The sequence below is a fragment of the Gobio gobio genome (genome assembly GCF_949357685.1).
Source record: "Gobio gobio genome assembly, chromosome: 11".
Classification (NCBI taxonomy): Eukaryota; Metazoa; Chordata; class Actinopteri; order Cypriniformes; family Gobionidae; genus Gobio; species Gobio gobio.
This window is the reverse complement of record NC_137104.1, coordinates 1,209,447-1,229,446: the sequence shown is the minus strand read 5'-3', so window position 1 is coordinate 1,229,446 and position 20,000 is coordinate 1,209,447. Positions and strand designations below refer to the sequence as shown.

The 20,000-nt window shown below is 39.4% G+C and overlaps 3 protein-coding genes across 3 annotated transcripts in view; 2 read left to right on the top strand and 1 right to left on the bottom strand.

Annotated features, from left to right (window-relative positions):
* Positions 1–20,000, top strand: part of epha10 (EPH receptor A10) — a gene marked incomplete at both ends in the record, with an annotated part of 230,214 nt that overhangs the window by 28,498 nt on the left and 181,716 nt on the right. The window lies entirely within an intron of this gene.
* LOC307134147 (uncharacterized protein) lies at positions 1,755–3,870 on the top strand. The gene is made up of 3 exons (XM_079829660.1): positions 1,755–2,365; positions 2,804–2,921; positions 3,016–3,870. The coding sequence occupies exons 1-3, from the start codon at positions 1,779–1,781 to the stop codon at positions 3,775–3,777; spliced, it is 1,467 nt and encodes a 488-aa protein (XP_079685786.1). The 5' UTR covers positions 1,755–1,778; the 3' UTR covers positions 3,778–3,870.
* Positions 4,213–7,246, bottom strand: LOC307134148 (uncharacterized protein). The gene is made up of 4 exons (XM_079829661.1): positions 7,013–7,246; positions 6,125–6,319; positions 5,967–6,046; positions 4,213–5,496 (listed from the first exon to the last, which is right to left on the bottom strand). Exons 1-4 carry the CDS (start codon positions 7,016–7,018, stop codon positions 4,527–4,529), a joined length of 1,251 nt encoding a protein of 416 aa, XP_079685787.1. The 5' UTR covers positions 7,019–7,246; the 3' UTR covers positions 4,213–4,526.

Below are 20,000 nucleotides of genomic sequence, written 5' to 3'. Positions count from 1 at the left end.
TCACTCACTCACTCACTCACTCACTCACTCACACTCTCTCTCTCTCTCTCGCTTGCTACTGTGTGTGTGAGAGTGTGTGTGTGTGTGTGTGTGTGAGAGTGTGTGTGTATGTGAGTATGCAAGTGTGTGCGAGTGTGTGTGTGTGTGCTCATCTGGGAGAAGTGCGCATATAAGGAATTCCGCCGATTGTGACGTCACACAGGGCCATACTCTCGAAAAACGTTCCTAATCTTGTTCTAATCCTGAAGGAGTGTGTGTGTGTGTGAGTGTGAGTGTGTGTGTGTGTGTGTGTGTGGCGTCCAGCTGGTGTTCTGAAGTGTTGTCCGTGTTGATCATGAGACTCGACTCTAACAGTGGGAATGAGGCAGAATGCAGGAAACATGTCGTTTTCTTACTAAAGCAACTTTAATCACACACACTCCAGTTCAAACTGCGTTTACTGTTTCTCAACAGGCAGCAAAGGTGCAAATCAATGCCACCAAATGCCAACCACATCACACACTCAGGCTCGAGCAGAGCGATGCTGGGCATTATGGGATGTATTAGGGCATGTGTGCACTGGAGAATGCATGTTTTGCACCTGTCAGATGTTGCGTCTGGTTCAGTATTTGATTCGGCAGGATGACGAAACGCCTCTCAGAGTCAGATCAAAGATTCCTACAGCGGCGAATCAAAGCTCAACATCAATCTGCCAAATCCTCCAATACAACCGAAACAAAACCCATCAAATGTCATCGCACCTTTACAAATAATACAGCAAAGCATAGCAGATGTGTGTTATTACTACGCCAGCACGCTGCTGCTTTACTCTCAATCCTGCAGAGAAGCCCAGAGCTGAGATGTGTGCAGAATAATCAGATTTCTGAGAGCAAGCATCACTATTATGGTTTTTCATTTTTTCTCTTAGAGCCCATATTCTGCCCTTCTCAGAGTCGTGATGTGTCTCTGGCTCCACTAGAGCAGGTTTTCCTGCTGTAATGTTGATTATCTCCTCATATTCTCCAGTGTTGCTCCTCCATGGGGTCACTAGGCCCTTTCACACTCAACTAAAGGAGCACTCTTTACTCCTTCACTCTAAAAAATGCTGGGTTAAAAATAACCCAAGTTGGGTTGAAAATGGACTAACCCAGCAATTGGGTTGTTTTAAGCAAACATTTAACCCAACCGCTGGGTTAAAACAACTCAATTGCTAGGTTAAAACAACCCAATTGCTGGGTTAGTCCATTTTCAACCCAACTTGGGTTATTTTTAAACCAGCATTTTTTAGAGTGCAGTTTCAGGTAAATTTAAGTTTGTCTAAATTAAAAGAAACAAGTTCATACACTGTAAAAAAATATGTGATCAATAAGTCTTGACAACGTATATTTTTACATTGCTTTAACTCATTAAAATAAGTTAAGCAATTTTCAACTTATTGTTATACAAGATTACACTTTTTTAAGTCTTACACTCTAAAAAATGCTGGGTTAAAAATAACCCAAGTTGGGTTGAAAATGGACTAACCCAGAAATTGGGTTGTTTTAACCCAGCGATTGGGTTGTTTTAAGCAAACATTTAACCCAACTGCTGGGTTAAAACAACCCAATTGCTGGGTTAGTCCATTTTCAACCCAACTTGGGTTCATTTTTTAGAGTGTTTTCTGCGTAATCCAGTCACAATAGGCTATATGCACACGCAGGCGATTACGTACTTCCGCTAAAATCTCCGCCAGCTAAGCTACTTCCGCTTTCATACTGCTGAGGTGATTTTTTTGTCCCCAAGGCCCAAGTGATAGCGTTATGGCAAAGAAAACGTTTAAATTCCAGCGAACCGACAGCACTACAGCTGAACATTGTTGTGTGCCTCTGTGTCAAGCCTCAAGTAAGTACAACAAAGTACTTAGTTTTCACACATTTCCATCTGATGCGGAAATAAGGCGAAAATGGCTTGTCGCTATCCGGAGGGACAACTTTACAGTTACTCCCCATACCCGAGTATGTAGCCGGCATTTTAAAAAGGAGGATGTTCGTGAGCCAGGGTCCGAGACAGGGAGACGGCTATTAGTTAAGGGAGCTGTTCCAGCATTGTTTGAGTGGAACAATTTCACCCTTCCCACTTCAAGACCGGGGGTATGGGAGAGGAGAGAGCGGCCGCCGCCAGCGGTGTCGCGAGATAACACAGCGTGCAAGGTGGCTGATATCCTCATGGACCACGACTACGCTTCTGCTCCAGATCCTGCCGTTTTTGATTTAGCCCTTGAGGACAACATGTCTCTCAGAGAGGAGATCCTGAAGCTGAGGGAACAAGTCGACAAGCTGACAATGAGTCAGCGGTTTGGGATTCATCGTTTTGCTGCCTCAGACAAGGACATACGTTTTTTCACAAGGTAAGATGTAACTAGATGGACTAAACTAAACTTTGACTTGTCTAAACTTTTGTCAGTATCCTTGCATCGGTGTTATTGTCAAACATACTGATTGTTCTGTAGTACTTTTGCAGCAACAGATATGGTTGTGTGTGTGTGTGTGTGTGTGAGAGAGAGAGAGAGCGCGCGAGATAGTGTAGTGGTGTGTGTGTGAGAGAGAGAGAGAGAGAGAGAGAGAGAATAATGGGAGTAATAATTGACATTTTCATAATATCTAATATTTCATAGCAATATTGATGTATAATTTATTTCCCTATTCACTTGGATGTGTCTCCCAGAATGACTGATAAACATTATTTAAGTCCCGATATATGACAAACTATTTGAAAATTAAAAATGATAAAATATAAAATGATGATACAAGATATAAATGCTAATATCTAAATTGTATTCGTTTAGATTTGCATCCTATGACCTGCTGATGAGATTCTGGGCCTTAATAGAACCCTCGCTGCCATATATGGTCAGTGTGACTCAAGCACAGAGAGGCACCTTTACAGAGCCGAGTTCCACTGTAGTAAGTACTTATTTACATGGACCATACAATACAACTTAAAGTTCAGGGATAATGAACATTGCTCTCAATATGTAAATTTTTTTCTTTTGAACAGACTCGTTCCCTGCAGCCCATTGATGAGATGTTCTTGTTTCTCAACTACCTTGCGCTGGGTTCAAAACAACGTGACCTTGCTGACCGGTATGGAGTCCACCAGTCCACAGTCAGTCGGATCATCACAACGTGGAGCAACTTTCTGTACACTGTGTTAGGGTCTGTGAGGATCTGGATACCAGAGGAGAAAATAAGGGAACATCTGCCAGCTGAGTTCAAGGACTATGCAGACACTACAGTCATCCTGGACTGTACGGAGCTGAGGTGCCAGTGCCCTTCATCACCTCTTCTCCAGAGTGAACTGTTCTCTGCATACAAGTCCCACTGTACGCTGAAAGGGCTGCTCGGAGTGGCTCCACATGGGGCGGTCACATTTATCTCTCCACTGTATGCTGGTTCCATCAGTGACAAACAAATCACACGAGAGTCTGGAATTCTCTCCCTTTTGAGACCTGGGATGGCCATTATGGTTGACCGAGGTTTCCTTGTTGATGACCTTGTCCCTTGCAAGATTTATAGGCCAGCATTTCTCTCTGGAAGGTCCCAGATGTCTGCCTGTGATGTCAGGGAGACTCAAACAATTGCACGCCTCAGGGTGCATGTTGAGCGTCTAATACGCCGTGTTAAGGAACACAAGTTCTTTGACACAGAGATTCCACTTCGGCTTTTTGGCAACATTAATCAGCTGTATGCTGTTGCTTGTCTCCTGACAAACTATGAAAACGGGCCTCTTGTAAAGGCTTGGGCAAAGAAACCAGCATAGCACTTGTTCTGTGAGAAACACAGTGTCTGTAAATAGTTATTTTTTTTTTTTAAATGTATAAAATTGACCACAATTTGTCTAGAAATCTATCTAATCAGTTTATTGTTAACTTTTGCAAATGTATACAAATGGCCATAGGTTATTTATTAAAGTTTTATAACCACTTTGTTTAAATGTACCTTTGTATATTACTTTTTATAAATTGCATTTTATAGTACCTCATGTTATTTATGCACTGCTGTACATTGCACATACTCTTTGAATATAAGTACTGAATCATTTGTATTTTATAAGTACTTTTGTTCATCGGTGCTTTCAAGCTATCTGTATAATAAACTGATTAATGTTTACATAATAAATAGTTACAATGATTTGACTTGTGTTAAATTTGCTTCATGTTGTTATGAACCATTACCTAAAAAAACAACAACAAAATAACATTCATAGGAAGGAACATGTAATTTAATGAATTAATAATATATACACACACTACAATATTTTCAGTACTATGAAATATAATATACATTACATGCCTCTCATTGATGTGTCAGAAACTGAAGGTGTAAAAAACAAACACCCAAACCCGGGAATGGACAAAAATATGTATCAGTTCCAGTTGTGTATAGATTTCTAAAAATGAACAATAAAACTTGAACCAAACATATGTACAAATATATATGAAATAATTAGAACTGACAGTAAGAGAAATATTTACAGAAGGTTGTTAAAGTGTGATAGATGTTAATAGCCTAATTATCTAGGTAAGCATGGAGGTAGCAATAAAAAAAGAAATGGTCTATTTTTTCTTTCATTGTTTTGGTCATTTCAATGTCTCTGGGAATCCTCTGAATAAACATGTCTTCCTGTGCGTAGACAACAAAGTCACACCAGTCCAAACCAGAAATCAACATCTGGCCCTGGATCTGCCAAAAGTATGCATGCGATTTTCTCAATGTGTGTCTACCCTCACTGATCTTAATATATGGGCAGTCAACATAGCTTGCTACATTGGGGCATTTAATTTCAACAAGGCCAAACACAGACTGTCCCTTTGGATCATACACAATGCCATCAGGTGATGACCCTATCCAGGGTGCGTCAGGGTGGATAAGGAAGCCACAGGGATAGTGGTTAACCTCCCTTGCTCTGCAGTATTCCTCTACTGCTGCAGGTTCCATGTCAAGCCCCCTCCGCATGTCTGCAGTCTGATGGCTAGGTCTCAGAAGCCTTTTTGCCAGATTTTCAGCAGAGCTCTGTGCCCTGGTGTGACAGACCTCTCTGAATTTGGAGGAGGTGATGCGGGGCCGCCTTAGTTGGTGCCACTCAATGCAGGAACTCTGCTCTTTTGTACCATAGGCAATTTTGTGTGCTGTCTCTAATGTTGTTTCCAGGGACATCATGTGGTGCTGCTGATGTTCAGTGCAGACAAAAGAGCAGGTAGAGGGCCCCAGCCTGTAACCATGAAGTGGGAGCTGTGGGAGAGAAGGAGCATCTGTGTGTGGACATGTTTTCGGCACTCTCTTTGCTGGCATGTGATAAGATAGCACGCTTCCTTCTTGCACTTTTCCAAATGCAGAGTCAACCAGAGGAACATTAATGTCCATAGCCATAGTTGTTATTAGCGGAGCCACATTACTTGGAAGATCACGGTACACTTCATCCACCCTGAGTGTGGAAAGTTCAGGCAGAGGTGAACTGACACCCTTATACAAGTTGCTCCTATGGAAAAGACAAAAAAAAAGAGCCATTAAGTTAGTTATACATAAGTTGTACCAACAAACTAAATTAATATAAATTAATGATTTTTATGTTAAAAAGTCTGAAGGGATGTTTTTGACTTTCTTGCTTGAACAACTGAGAGCATAAAATGCTAACAATGAATGTTGAAATGCAATGTATCACACGATTACTTTATCTGAGGTCTCACTGATATGATTACTACAGAAAAAGTCTTTAATGATTGTTTATTGTTTAGTTTATTTATTTGAACATGAAAAAAAAATGAATATACATAAAGCATACAAACCTACATATATACAATACAATTAAAATAACAAATAAGTAAGTACATGGACTTCTCAGTACAAGCTTCCAAAATTATTGTACATAACAGTAAAAACTATTTCCCATGTTCAAAAATGAGTAGGAAGAAGTTCAAGCCAACTTATGATAATATCAACAGTACTAACCTGATGCCTTCTACCAGTTTTCGTTCCTTGGGTCTGGCTGAAAGAATCACCATGTCATTGACCAGACCAGGTTTAACACCCTGCATGTAAACAAAAAAGGATATCAATAAACACACATTTTCATCAATTTAATCAAAGTACTCTTTTAGAAACGTTACCATGGTTCTTGGCTTATGCCACTTTTGTTCAGTCTCTGTGCAGCTGTGTGTTGGGGGAACAGAGGTGATACTCAGCTGGCAATAATGTGCAGTCTGGTACAACAGAGCTGCAACATGATTACACAAAGCTGTACCTGCCACACAGCTACACTGGCAGCTTTCTAGCTGTACAGGACGGGCATCCCTAAACACAATCTGTGAAAATACAAAAATATGTTACAATAGAATAAAAGTACAGTTTTTTAAAAGGAGAATGGATGAGTACAGTGAGAATGTTTACAAAGCAAAATAAAAAAAACAACTAAATTTGGGGGAGGTAAAAATTGTAGCCAAATTATTATTTATTATTATTGTTATTATTCTCACTCTACTCATTTAAATAACAAGGGACACAGAACGTGTGTCAAAGACGTAACAAAACAGAACTCAGTTTCTGTGAATCCCAGTGCTTAGCGTACATATTTAAATATTGATAAATATTCTAACACACCAGTGTTATTGATGGTATATGAATCAAAATATGTATTTAAAATAGCTTTTAGCAGAATCACATGCGATGATTCACAGAAACTTGATCTGACGAACGGAACCTGTCTCATAAACTAGCCTGCTCTGAACCTGCAGGATAACTTTCCCTTACACTCAAGCTGTGAGGCTTTTGGCTTTTCCTCATTGATCGGTAGCACTCAGCCCTAATGGTTACCTCTCCTGTGTTTGAATCCTTGTTTGAAACTGAGATTGACAATGGCGTTAGGAAAATGTACGTGATTGACACACAATATTAGACAGACCGAGACAGACACATACAATTTTCACTTACTGCGCTAGCGTTACATAGCATGCATGCTAAGGGAATATAAACACTACACGTCTAACGTTAGATCTTACCTTCATAATTATGAATGTAGCTTGAAACGTATAGCTTGAAGCCCTTCTCCTTCTTTGTTGTCGATGTATGACACAGTGTTTGGATTATTCGACTCACGTCGTTGACCGTCATCCTAGGTAGATCTTGAAGCGACCGGGTGAAAAACGCCATAGCTGCTATTGACGCTACGCGCACCGGAAGTGACCTAGCTGGCTGACTTGGAATGCGGAAGAGAGTGTGCATGAAGCCCATTAGAAGAAAAGTTTTAGTTTTTCATGAGACTTTGTTATTTCCTACTTTTTTCCATATATTAAAGGGGTGGTTCTGTGTTTTTTTTCTAGGCTTGGTTGTGTTTATGGGGTGCAGTATAACATGTCTTAATACTTCTTCTTTTTAAAAACGCCATATTTTTCTTATATTTTACCTTTATTCCACACTGCTGTCTCCACTGTCCTTTGAACAGCTCTCTCTCTTTCGTAATGACGGCGACGTGGCCCCGCCCACTTTGTTGCGTGTTCGCGGAGGCAGTGTTTGTTAATAGCAGGTGTTTATGATGTCACCAACCCGGGAAGAAGCTTGTTGTAGTCCAAACCGGCCGTTTTTGTAGGCAATAAACTGCCATAACTTTAAAAGACAATATCTCCGTTTGCATTGAACTTTCAGTGCTGTAACTTTGCAGATACTGTTTATGCTCAAGCTGCAACATTACACACTAGCTAAAGTTAAAAAAGTTAAATTGCATGCAACCACCCCTTTAAGGAGTGGAAATGTCTAATAAGTCAAATAAGTGCTCCTATGCCGCCACCTACTGGTTATAGTGTTTTTTGTTTTGTGTTTTGCCATAAAGTGGCAAATCATCACACTAAAAATAATGTTAAAATTGGATAATATGTAGAGCTTTGAAGTGCTGGAAAAAGTGTGAAACACTTGAAAAGAGCTTGAATTTCACTCTCAGAAGGTTGTACGAACCCTGAGATGAATAATGTCAAAATGTAATTTGACCATTTCTTCCACAACACCATGGGGTGTTACTACAGTAAATCAGTGGTGAATATTTATGATTTGTGGACTGAAACCCCTGAATGTTTCAATGTTTCTCCAGGGGCCTGTACCATGATGGTAGTTTAACAAACTCAGGGTTACAGGATTAGTTTCGAGTTGACAAAACCAAACCAATCTATTCAGGCTTTGTTGGTCCCATGATGCTGATCATCAGCTTTCTCTGTCAACTCAGGCTTTGATCCTGAGTTTAGGAGTTTAGCTGTGACATCAGCAGTGAACAGCCAATCACACGCTGTGGATCAGTCAAACTGAGATTCACTTCTCTCTTCTGCAGAATATTACATGATTGAAAAATATTAAGAATTTAAACAAAGTCCTAAGGGCTGTCTATGAAAGTGGACAACTTTAAGAAAAATCTTACTTAGTCAGTGCAAGTAAGGAAAACATACGTGAGGTGAAAGTGATTCTCGGGCAGGTCCTTCACACACAGAGCAGTTATCCACAGGGGAAACAAAGCCGCCATTTTAGGCGTTAGTGTTTTCCTGACCACTACTGACAGTTTGGAAGAATAAGCCCAAATGGACTCGATTTCAAAGCCGCAATCCCCTGTTCCGGTGCTAGGGGTGTAACGGTACACATATTCGTACCGAACCGTTTACAATCTGTAACAGTGAACAGTCGGCTTGTTTTAAGCGTGTGTGAACACGATCATCTCTTCCTAAAGAATAAACATGAATTAATATCTTAAGGCAGTGGTTCTCAAAGTGTGGTACGAGTACCTTTAGTGGTACGCAGAGGAATCACTAAATAAATTGATGTTAAAACGCACACATTTTTATTTAATCTTTATTTGAGTATAAAGTTTTTGTTTTACATTTAAGTACAGTACAGTTTTAATTTAACTTTACAACACATTTTAATGTAATCATTATTGTATTATTTTATTTACCTGTATGAAAGCACAGTGCAGTGTTGATGTAATTTGATAATTTGATTTAGGAGTTAATGCAAAAACTGCCTTATGTGAAGTTTAGATGTTTGTTACCAATTGTTATTTGAGTGTTGATTATAAATAGCAACTGAATTACGGCTAATATTTTGGGCTCTGTTGTTAATCTTTGATTTTAATGTGCAAGTAAGGGCTCCCTATATAGGCTACATCATTCTCTTTAAGAAAATTTTAGTTATAATTTAAACGAAACGTCAGTTTTGTGTACCGTTACACCCCTATCCGGTGCACATATAAATGTCAACGCAGAATGACGAGTGTTAAAGACGTTTGATGTTTATTTACTATTTATTCATTTTTTAAATTTTTATTCAGGATAATATATTTTTTACCCTTAATTTCCATGATCTAAAGAATTAAAAGGTTGTCATTTGAAAGTGTGTAGGTCTGCATTATTATGCTGTTATATAAGGATTATATTTTCAGTGGCGTAAAATAGTCTTAAAATGACAATAACATCGTTTATCGCAATTATTTCTTGGACGATATATCGCGTATTGTACATATTTGGTTAAAATCAATTCCCTATTGTCGTTTTCGAAACTTGTGTTGGTTGGTCCGATCGATTTTCGAACGTAAAGTGACAGTCCTAGTCAAGAGACACGATTCTATGTCAATATTCATGGCTCCCTGGATCTTTGGTCAGGTGTAAGAAACACTAGAGCGAGTTCCAGCTGATAAGCGGTTGTTTTCCTGGCAGCTCTTCCTCCACTTCTGTTCTGATGGAAAGGTGATGTCAATGCATGCCCTCTATGGAGAAGAACAGACATATTCACAGATGAACACTAAGTATTGCGTTGTGGATGTTCTCCACTGAAGTGAGAATAATGCCTCATATCTTGCAGCTTGAAAATCCACACTCTTCAGAACACTCAATAGCATCTGCTGAGAAACGCTGTAAAGTTTAAACCACTGCGAGCATCTTAGCAAGTGCATGGAAAGGCTTTTTATCAACGGCGTCTTTTGCTCAAACACGACTTGCTCTTCAGAAATTCCAGGGTCATTATGTAAGCACACTCAGTGATTCGCGTACAGTGTGTTTGTGTGCCTTCAGCCTCATTGACAGAGCTCTGATCGCACACACACACACACACACTCCGCTCCATTCGCTGGTCCTGCTCGGGAGAGAGTGCAGATGTGATGAAAAATTCAGAGCTGTTCGCTGGAGTTGAGAACACTGATAAATAGTGCAGCAGTCGCAAAACACAGCGCTTTAGAGCTCTAGAGCTGCACCATTAACCGCTAAAGGCATTCAAGCGCAGACGGGAACTTATTCCTCAATAACAGCGATTCGCCTCTGTCTATTAAACCTTTGACCAGTACGATCACACTTACTCACATCTGTGCTCTGATCCAGAGACGGGACATGTATAGATCAGGGATATAAACACTGATGTGTACGGCTGCGAAGTAACCTGACACATTAAAAACGTGCTTGTCATTGAATCATTCATTCAAGAGATTCGTTCAAAAAAGCTGATTCATCCAGTAATGGAACAAGTGAAGTCTTTATGAGTGAGTCATTGAATCATTCACTCAAGAGATTCGTTCAAAAACACTGATTCATCCAGTAATGGAACAAGTGAAGTCTTTATGAGTGAGTCATTGAATCATTAATTCAAGAGATTTGTTCAAAAACACTGATTCATCCAGTAATGAAACAAGTGAAGTCTTTATGAGTGAGTCATTGAATCATTCACTCAAGAGATTCATTCAAAAACACTGATTCATCCTGTAATGAAACAAGTGAAGTCTTTATGAGTGAGTCATTGAATCATTCACTCAAGAGATTCATCCTGTAATGGAACAAGTGAAGTCTTTATGAGTGAGTCATTGAATCATTCACTCAAGAGATTCATCCAGTAATGAAACAAGTGAAGTCTTTATGAGTGAGTCATTGAATCATTCATTCAAGAGATTCATTCAAAAACACCGATTCATCCAGTAATGAAACAAGTGAAGTCTTCATGAGTGAGTCATTGAATCATTCACTCAAGAGATTCGTTCAAAAGCACTGATTCATCCAGTAATTAAACAAGTGAAGTCTTTATGAGTGAGTCATTGAATCATTCACTCGAGATTTGTTCAAAAGCACTGATTCATCCAATAATGAAACAAGTGAAGTCTTTATGAGGGAGTCATTGAATCATTCACTCAAGAGATTTGTTCAAAAACACTGATTCATCCAGTAATGAAACAAGTGAAGTCTTTATGAGTGAGTCATTGAATCATTCACTCAAGAGATTTGTTCAAAAACACTGATTCATCCAGTAATGAAACAAGTGAAGTCTTTATGAGTGAGTCATTGAATCATTCATTCAAGAGATTTGTTCAAAAACACTGATTCATCCAGTAACGAAACAAGTGAAGTCTTCATGAGTGAGTCATTGAATCATTCACTCAAGAGATTCGTTCATAAACAGTGATTCATCCAGTAATGAAACAAGTGAAGTCTTTATGAGTGAGTCATTGAATCATTCATTCAAGAGATTCATTCAAAAATACTGATTCATCCAGTAACAAAACAAGTGAAGTCTTCATGAGTGAGTCATTGAATCATTCACTCAAGAGATTTGTTTAAAAACACTGATTCATCCAGTAATGAAACAAGTGAAGTCTTCATGAGTGAGTCATTGAATCATTCACTCAAGAGATTTGTTCAAAAACACTGATTCATCCTTTATGAGTGAGTCATTGAATCATTAATTCAAGAGATTTGTTCAAAAACACTGATTCATCCAGTAATGAAACAAGTGAAGTCTTCATGAGTGAGTCATTGAATCATTCATTCAGAATAATTTAAAAACGCTTTAAATTGATTGCATCGACATTTATATATTCAGAAATCAGATGCTAGTAACACTTCCACAGATATTCTGTATCATAGCAACTAAAGCATCTCAACTGAGAGAACAGCTTATCAGTATCGCTAGCTCAGCTCAAGTCATTTCTTCACAGTGAGTCAATGGAAGGTTTTATTCCAGAGTGTGTGTGTGTGTGTGTGTGTGTGTGTGTGTGTGTGTGTGTGTGTGTGTCCGAGTGGACGTCCTCCACTTCCAGGACGTGATCGTGTGAAGACTTTCCACTTTTTCCACTTTTTGACATTCTAAACTTGTCTGAGCTGTCGTGTTCAGGCTTCCCATCTGCGGGCCGGCCTGCTCCAGAACTAGCATTTGCATTTTAATTTGCATTCAATCACCGCGGCGTGAGTGTGTGTTTACGTGCGTGTTTGCATTTATGGTGTCCTCGGAAAATTGCCTAGTGTTTTTCTGCTTTCCTCCTTTTTTATTATAGAAGCACTGTGAACCTTAAATTTCAATCTGTCCGTTCAGGGGGAATGTAGATGAGATCCATCCTTCTCTCTCAGTCTGAAGCTTCTCTTCTCTCTCCATGCACAGATTTCATTAGCGGACAGCAGTTCAGCTCAATTCATTATTTTATTTCTTACGCTGCCACACACACACACACACACACACACACACACACACACACACACACACACACACACACACACACACACACACACACACACACACACACACACACACACACACACACACACTAACACATTTAACATGTTTCCATTGATTACTAACACAAAATATGATTCTGTTGGCCTGTAAACCATGACTATAGTACTGAAGCAACACACAGGCTACAGCATTTAGACGCAATACTGTGTTATTTCAGCATTATTTATAATCTTACATGGTATTTACTAATGTTTTGAATGAGCTTCTATTCATTTTAGTTCTCTTTCATTAATTAATAATTGTATGTAGTTTATTTTTTTTCACTGAAGCATTCATGTGTTTAGTATTTATCAACCTTTTTGGATTAATTTGGGCCTAAAGTTAACACTCAGAAAGCACCAAATGCTAGTAAGAATCAGCGTTGGCGAGTATATGAAACGCTGTTAATCTGCAGTTGGTCTGTGATATCTCTGTGAATTCTAGCAGTGCAAAATTGTGAGAACATGGATGTGAACAAACATGAACAACGCTTTGGGACCGTTGACAGTCATAAAGCGAGATGACATCATCAGTTATAAGCGTAATTACACTAAACTATCCCTGTTCTCCATTCAAGAGATTCGTTCAAAAACACTGATTCATCCCGTAATGAAACAAGTGAAGTCTTTATGAGTGAGTCATTGAATCATTCACTCAAGAGATTTGTTCAAAAACACTGATTCATCCAGTAATGAAACAAGTGAAGTCTTTATGAGTGAGTCATTGAATCATTCACTCAAGAGATTTGTTCAAAAACACTGATTCATCCAGTAATGAAACAAGTGAAGTCTTTATGAGTGAGTCATTGAATCATTCACTCAAGAGATTTGTTCAAAAACACTGATTCATCCCGTAATGAAACAAGTGAAGTCTTTATGAGTGAGTCATTGAATCATTCACTCAAGAGATTTGTTCAAAAACACTGATTCATCCCGTAATGAAACAAGTGAAGTCTTTATGAGTGAGTCATTAATATCTCTCTTCATCAGCAGATATTATCTGGCTCATCTTACCCCACACCAGCGCTTTAGAGATCATCATGACAGAATATGCTAATCAACGACTGAAGATGGTTAACTCATAAACTCATCCTCTATCTCTTCAGAAACGTCCTGTCTCGTTCGACATGTTGTCACTTTCACTAGCTCTTGAAGCTCCGCCCTCTTCTAGAAAGGGGGGCGGGAGCAGCAGCTCATTTGCATTTAAAGGGACAAACACAAAAACGGCACATTTTTGTAAAGGGAGATCTCCCTTTACAAAGTTGAGGAGGCGGAGCCTTATTTTCGATTTCCCAGCGGCTGCTGTCAATCAATGCAGATGAGGAGGAATTATTAGATAGTTTGCACAGATTCATCTCAATAACTTTTTTTTTGGAAGGAGATAGCAAGAAAATTCTGATGTAGACCAAACAGATAAAAATTATAGATTTTCAAATAACTAAAAAAAATTACTTTGTATATATGTTTATCATAAAATTGTGAATAAATACAATAGAATATATGCAATATTCCACCACTGTGTTAAAATGTAGAGTGTTTTCTGTCACTATCAATGTATGTGGGTGGGGCGCGCTTTTAAATTCAGATATGCCTTATTCTCTAAATAATTCAAAATATGCTGCAGAGCTGAAGTGGTTAAAGGGTTAGTTCACCCAAAAATGTAAATTGTGTCATTAATGACTGAGCCTCATGTGGTTGGACACCCGTCAGACCTCCGTTCATCTTCAGACACAAATGAAGATATTTTAGTGTAAATCTGATGCTCTGAAAGGCCTCCATTGGCTCAACTTTACACTCTCAAGACCCTTAAAAGACACTAAAGACTAAAGTTACAAAGTCCATCTCACTACAGCGGCTCTACAATAACTTTATGAAGACGAGAATAGTTTCTGTGCGCAAAAAAACCCTAAATAACGACTTATATAGAGATGACGATTTCAAAACACGGCATCATGAAGCTTCGAAACGTTATGAATCAGTGAGTCGATTCAGCGGTTCAGAGCGTTATGAATCAGTGAGTCGATTCAGCGGTTCAGAGCGTTATGAATCAGTGAGTCGATTCAGCAGTTTGAATCGCCAAATTTCAGCTGTTTGACAGTTTGACACGCGATCCGAATCATCATTCGACTCACTGATTCATAACGCTTCGAAGCTTCATGAGGCCGTGTTTTGAAATCGTCATCGCTATATAAGTCGTTATTTAGGGTTTTTTTGTGCACAAAAACTATTCTCGTCTTCATAAAGTTATTGTAGAGCCGCTGTAGTGAGATGGACTTTGTAACTTTAGTCTTTAGTGTCTTTTAAGGGTCTTGAGAGTGTAAAGTTGAGCCAATGGAGGCCTTTCAGAGCATCAGATTTACACTAAAATATCTTCATTTGTGTCTGAAGATGAACGGAGGTCTGACGGGTGTCCAACCACATGAGGCTCAGTCATTAATGACACAATTTACATTTTTGGGTGAACTAACCCTTTAATAAGAAATAATCCATGTTTCATGGCTGGTAAAAAAATAGTTATTGCCTGTAAATGTTCCTGCATGTGTGTGTGTGTGTGTGTGTGTGTGTGTGTGTGTGTAGTATCACATGTCCTCCTGCCCTCAGTCTCTTTAGTCAGCTCATAGGGCTCTAGTGGTCGTAAGGTGGCCGCTGAGCTTCAGGCTGGCTGGATGATTGGCAGAGGAGGAATGGAGAGAGAGAGAGAGAGAGAGAGAGAGAGAGAGAGAGAGAGAGAGAGAGACCCTTTCCCTGGGTTTGATTAAAGTCCCTGAGATCTGTCCATTAGCGGACGAGCCGCTTCACAGCATGTGTGGGCTGCTCCATATTGGGGTGCCACAGGAACCAGGGTTAGGACCTTTTCCTTTTCACTCTCTGTGATGCCTGTCACATTTTTCATTTCAGCCTCCTAAATGCTTTCCTCTATCCCTCCAAGCTGGAATTTAAATGTGAGCAATCTCTCCATTCCTCCTCCACACTAAATGTCCCTCTCCGTGGTCTTTTAACAGCGTTGAGAGTTGATCATATTGCCCATGCCATCGTTGATTAACGTTTCCTTTGAGGTAAACACGTTTGGCAGATCATTTTCTCACCACTGGAGATGCGTTCGCTGGTGTTGGTAGGGAAGCTTCTTCAGTGGATGGAGTGATGAACACTGGACTCTTCTTCTTCTGTGCCTCAGGTGGTGTGGATTGAGAGCACTTGCTCCGATGAGCTTGAAACTGATGCAAGGTCTTCCAGTGATGACCCAAAGGCAAGGGTCGATGCAACACATCTGGGAAAGTCAATGAACTTTGACCTGGTTGAGGCTAAAAAAATCAAACGAGCATTTTGAGGGCAAGATTTATCAGCACTAACAGTTTCACAAAGGCTGTTTACTCTGAGTCGGGACTTGCTTTGAATAAATTGCCTACTTTGCGGCTGTATGTTCTATACAGTATAAATGTGTGTATGGATGCAAATCGCCATGTTGTCCTTTTCATGTGAACTATCAGCGTCTTCCATTCGCAACTCTTAGAAATGCACTTCAACATCTCTCTGGACTTTGGACACACTACTCTTTTCACACATTGTTTTTCACCTACTTTATGTATCTAAGGGCCCTTTCACACACACCTTGTTTGGTCCGGATTTTCTGACTTTTCAGTTTGGTCCGAATCAAGAACCTCCCCTGACCCGTCAGTTTGGTCCGACGAAAAGAGGTCGTCCTGGTCCGGATCAAATTGAGCAAAGGTTCGGTTCGTTTCTAGTGTGAAAGCATTTTCTGTACGGTTCAGACTTTCAGAGCATTTACAGGAAGTTCCTGTTTATGTTTAAAGTAGGACTGTCAAAAGATTAATCGCGATTAATCGCATCCAAAATAAAAGTTTGTGTTTACATAATATATGTGTGTGTACACTGTTAATTATTATTTATATATAAATACACACACAAGCATGTATATATTTAAGAAAAAAATATTATTTTTATATATAAAACATTTATATTTATATATATTATAGATTATACAAATGTATATACAGTATATACATACAAATATTTCTTAAATATATACATGAATGTGTGTGTATTTATATATAAATAATAATTAACAGAGTACACACACATATATTATGTAAACACAAACTTTTATTTTGGATGTGATTAATCGCGATTAATCTTTTGACATTAAATATTATAATGTTATTTTTAAATTTCATCTCGGCTACATTGATTATGAAAAGTGAAAAGATGCGCAATATGTCAGAAGGTCAGAAATGATTTTGAAAGAAATTTTGTATGATTTTGCGTAGAATGCCTTTCTTTAATGTGAATTTCGTTTTGTATAAATTGTATCTTAATTTTAATCAACGTTTTATCAGATAATTGCCTGGATTTAATAAATAAGAAGCAAATAGTCTACAGCAGACCATAATCTCGGGAGCGATCACATGCTTTGCACATGAACTTGAGCGAGTCTCAAATTAACCGAAACTCAGCAGATACTCGTCTCACAAACATGAGAAATATGAATATAAAGCTTGAAATGTCCACTTTTAAACGTAACGAAAAGAAAATAGTCCAGCAATGCGACTGTTCAATAGTGGCAGCGATATGCGTCCGTTCATTCACTCTTCATCCGTTTACAAACCAATCAATGTCCAGATGCCGCCCACATGATGATGATGACGAGTGGACACAAGTGTGTCATGTAAAGTTCTTTAGTGCACTCGCATAATTGCAATGTGAAACCAAACCAAAACTAACCGAATGTATCAAATGTATCAAAACATGAACTTCGGTTTGGACCTTGGTGCGGACTTACGCCCTTAGTTTCTCCCAGAGCAATAGTTACAAAACTACGAAATGCTCTGATAGCATAAAGTGCACTCTTTTCACCAAACCTAGGCCGTGTTCAGCCGGTTCTGCTCAGTCTGTAGTAAACCACACGCAATTGACCTGTCGGTAAGCCCCGCCCCCCTTAGTTACTGTTGCTAACTCGGACAAACAAACGGAGTTGCTATATCTTACAATGACAGCTGTCAGTGTGAAAACGTTATCCCGAGATGTGTTTGGACACAGATTGTAGCGTATATCCCGTCTGAATGATGGACAAACTTTACTGATGGTTTATCAAGTTTATTGCATCGTTATTCACTCCAAAAAATCATCGTAAGAGCTGAACAAACAAAGCATAAGAAGAGCGCATTAACATCTCATTCACAAACTCTCTCTCTCTGTGGCATTACCATTAACACACACAGCAAACTACACAAAAACACACACACAACTCACAGTAAACACACATACACAGAGCTTATGCTTTTCGAGGGTGCAGTTAATAACTGGTAAACTTTGTATCTGCAAAATAACTGCGATAAACTGCGTGCGAACTCTTCCTTTCACTACTCGTAGACTATAAAACCCATCACAATAGGAGATAATGTAGACCTTAAACATATCTAAAATGAAATTAATTTACATATAACCAGTTTAATATGTAGAGGCACTGAAATGTGTTTTTGACCTACAGTGTTAACCTTACATGACGTGAGAACAGTTAGTTATTTCGGTTTGTATGTTAGCAGGGACTTTAATCGTAAATTAACGAGAGTTTGACAAACAGAAAATCCTCTCAGGATCTCTGGAGTCAGTGTTACAGTTCCTCAGACACGACATTTAAGCATTTTTGTAGCATAAACACCATCAAACTGATGAGAGCTTCGGATTTTCCAGTGTTTCTCTATGACGCTGAAACCTAAAGATATCCGAGTTCCGGTCCCAGCGCAACTGATACTCAACTGCGTTCGAGGGGAGGGGCTTACGATAGGTCAATATCTTTATTAACGTGGACAATGAACGCCTGTGCTGCGTTCAATATCAATATTGTCATTTTGATATTTTGGCTTCAGCACTCAAGGTTTTGATTGATGTGTATGACTCAATCTTTGTCTCAAGGAAGGTTTTAGTCGTGTGGTTGTTCCTCGGTTTATGAGAGAACTGAAGCTCTTGTCTTTGTGATGTCCTGGTTCTAAACAACAGGCCTATGGGCATCTAATTAAATCCAAACTAGACATTCTGCTCCTCATTTGCATAATTAGTAGTATCCCCCCTTTTTGTTTTGAAACACAGCATTTGTGGATTTAATAATATTCTCAATTTATCCACCTCACAGATTAATAAACAATCACGGAATAAATGAATCGAGACCGTGTGAGACAGGCGAGTGATGAGATCTGACAGTTGAACAAATGATAATGAAAAGCCTGACTTCAGACGGAGAAAGAGACGTTTATACGTGAGGTCACACTCTTATAGGAACGCCCGTCTGTCAGTTTTACCAGGTTTGCACTAAGTACTAATGTAAGACATATTCAGTATACACCTTATTGATGAATTCTAACGTAAAGTGTAAAGTTTGGTGGAGGGGGGATTAGGGAGTGGGGTTGTTTTTCAGTGGTTAGCTCCAGTGAAAGGAACTCTTAACATTTTTGGACAATTTCATGCTCCCAACTTTGTGGGACCAGTTTGGGGACGGCCCCTTTTTTTAAAATAAAAAGTATCTATGGTTATTTAAATGTGTATTAATTGACATGACTCTTCCTGGTCTATAATCACACTTGTAAAATGAAGCCATCTCATATATCCAGGTTTTCCTGGTTCTTGTTTGGTCTTATTTCAAGTCATCTTGAGGCCCCGGGGCCCGGGCTCCTGTTTGAGAACCGCTGTTGTCATCAGTCTACGGTGAAGACAAGCATTCTGTCCCTCCTGCCCTCCATTCATCCCTCCATCTTTCCGCAGTTTAACAGGCACAGAGCTGTTATTCTAACTTATCGACTGTCCTGCCGGTTCTTTACACGCCGGCCGCTTGAGCTGCGATTGATTGATCAGCTGTCCAGAGTATGGATCTCTGCGGCTCCTGATGGGCTGTATTGATGGATGGCCGGTCGACCCCAGACCTTTCCCTCTCTCTCTTTCACACACACACACACACACACACACACCTTTGACTCGCCTTCATTCATCAATAGGCTGGAGATCAATGTCTGTAGTAATAATGGAAAGATGGAGCGGGAGGAGAGAGTCTGGACTGATGATTTATGAAAGATATGATCTGCACTCACCTAAAGGATTTTTAGGAACACCTGTTCAATTTCTCATTAATGCAATTATCTAATCAACCAATCACATGTCAGTGTCTTCAATGCATTTAGGGGTGTGGTCCTGGTCAAGACAATCTCCTGAACTCCACACTGAATGTCGGAATGGGAAAGAAAGGAGATTTAAGCAATTTTGAGCGTGGCATGGTTGTTGGTGCCAGACGGGCCGGTCTGAGTATTTCACAATCTGCTCAGTTACTGGGATTTTCACACACAACCATTTCTAGAGTTTACAAAGAATGGTGTGAAAAGGGAAAAGCATCCAGTATGCGGCAGTCCTGTGGGAGAAAATGCCTTGTTGATGCTAGAGGTCAGAGGAGAATGGGCCGACTGATTCAAGCTGATAGAAGAGC

Bases quoted from the DNA above. Each gene is read 5' to 3' on its own strand.
- LOC307134147 (XM_079829660.1), top strand. From the start codon at position 1,779: ATGGCAAAGAAAACGTTTAAATTCCAGCGAACCGACAGCACTACAGCT. The intron at 2,366-2,803 runs GTAAGATGTAAC...GTATTCGTTTAG, and splicing joins GACATACGTTTTTTCACAAG to ATTTGCATCCTATGACCTGC. The intron at 2,922-3,015 runs GTAAGTACTTAT...TCTTTTGAACAG, and splicing joins CAGAGCCGAGTTCCACTGTA to ACTCGTTCCCTGCAGCCCAT.
- LOC307134148 (XM_079829661.1), bottom strand. The intron at 6,047-6,124 runs GTAACGTTTCTA...GTTTACATGCAG, and splicing joins GGCATAAGCCAAGAACCATG to GGTGTTAAACCTGGTCTGGT. The intron at 5,497-5,966 runs GTTAGTACTGTT...TCTTTTCCATAG, and splicing joins AAACTGGTAGAAGGCATCAG to GAGCAACTTGTATAAGGGTG.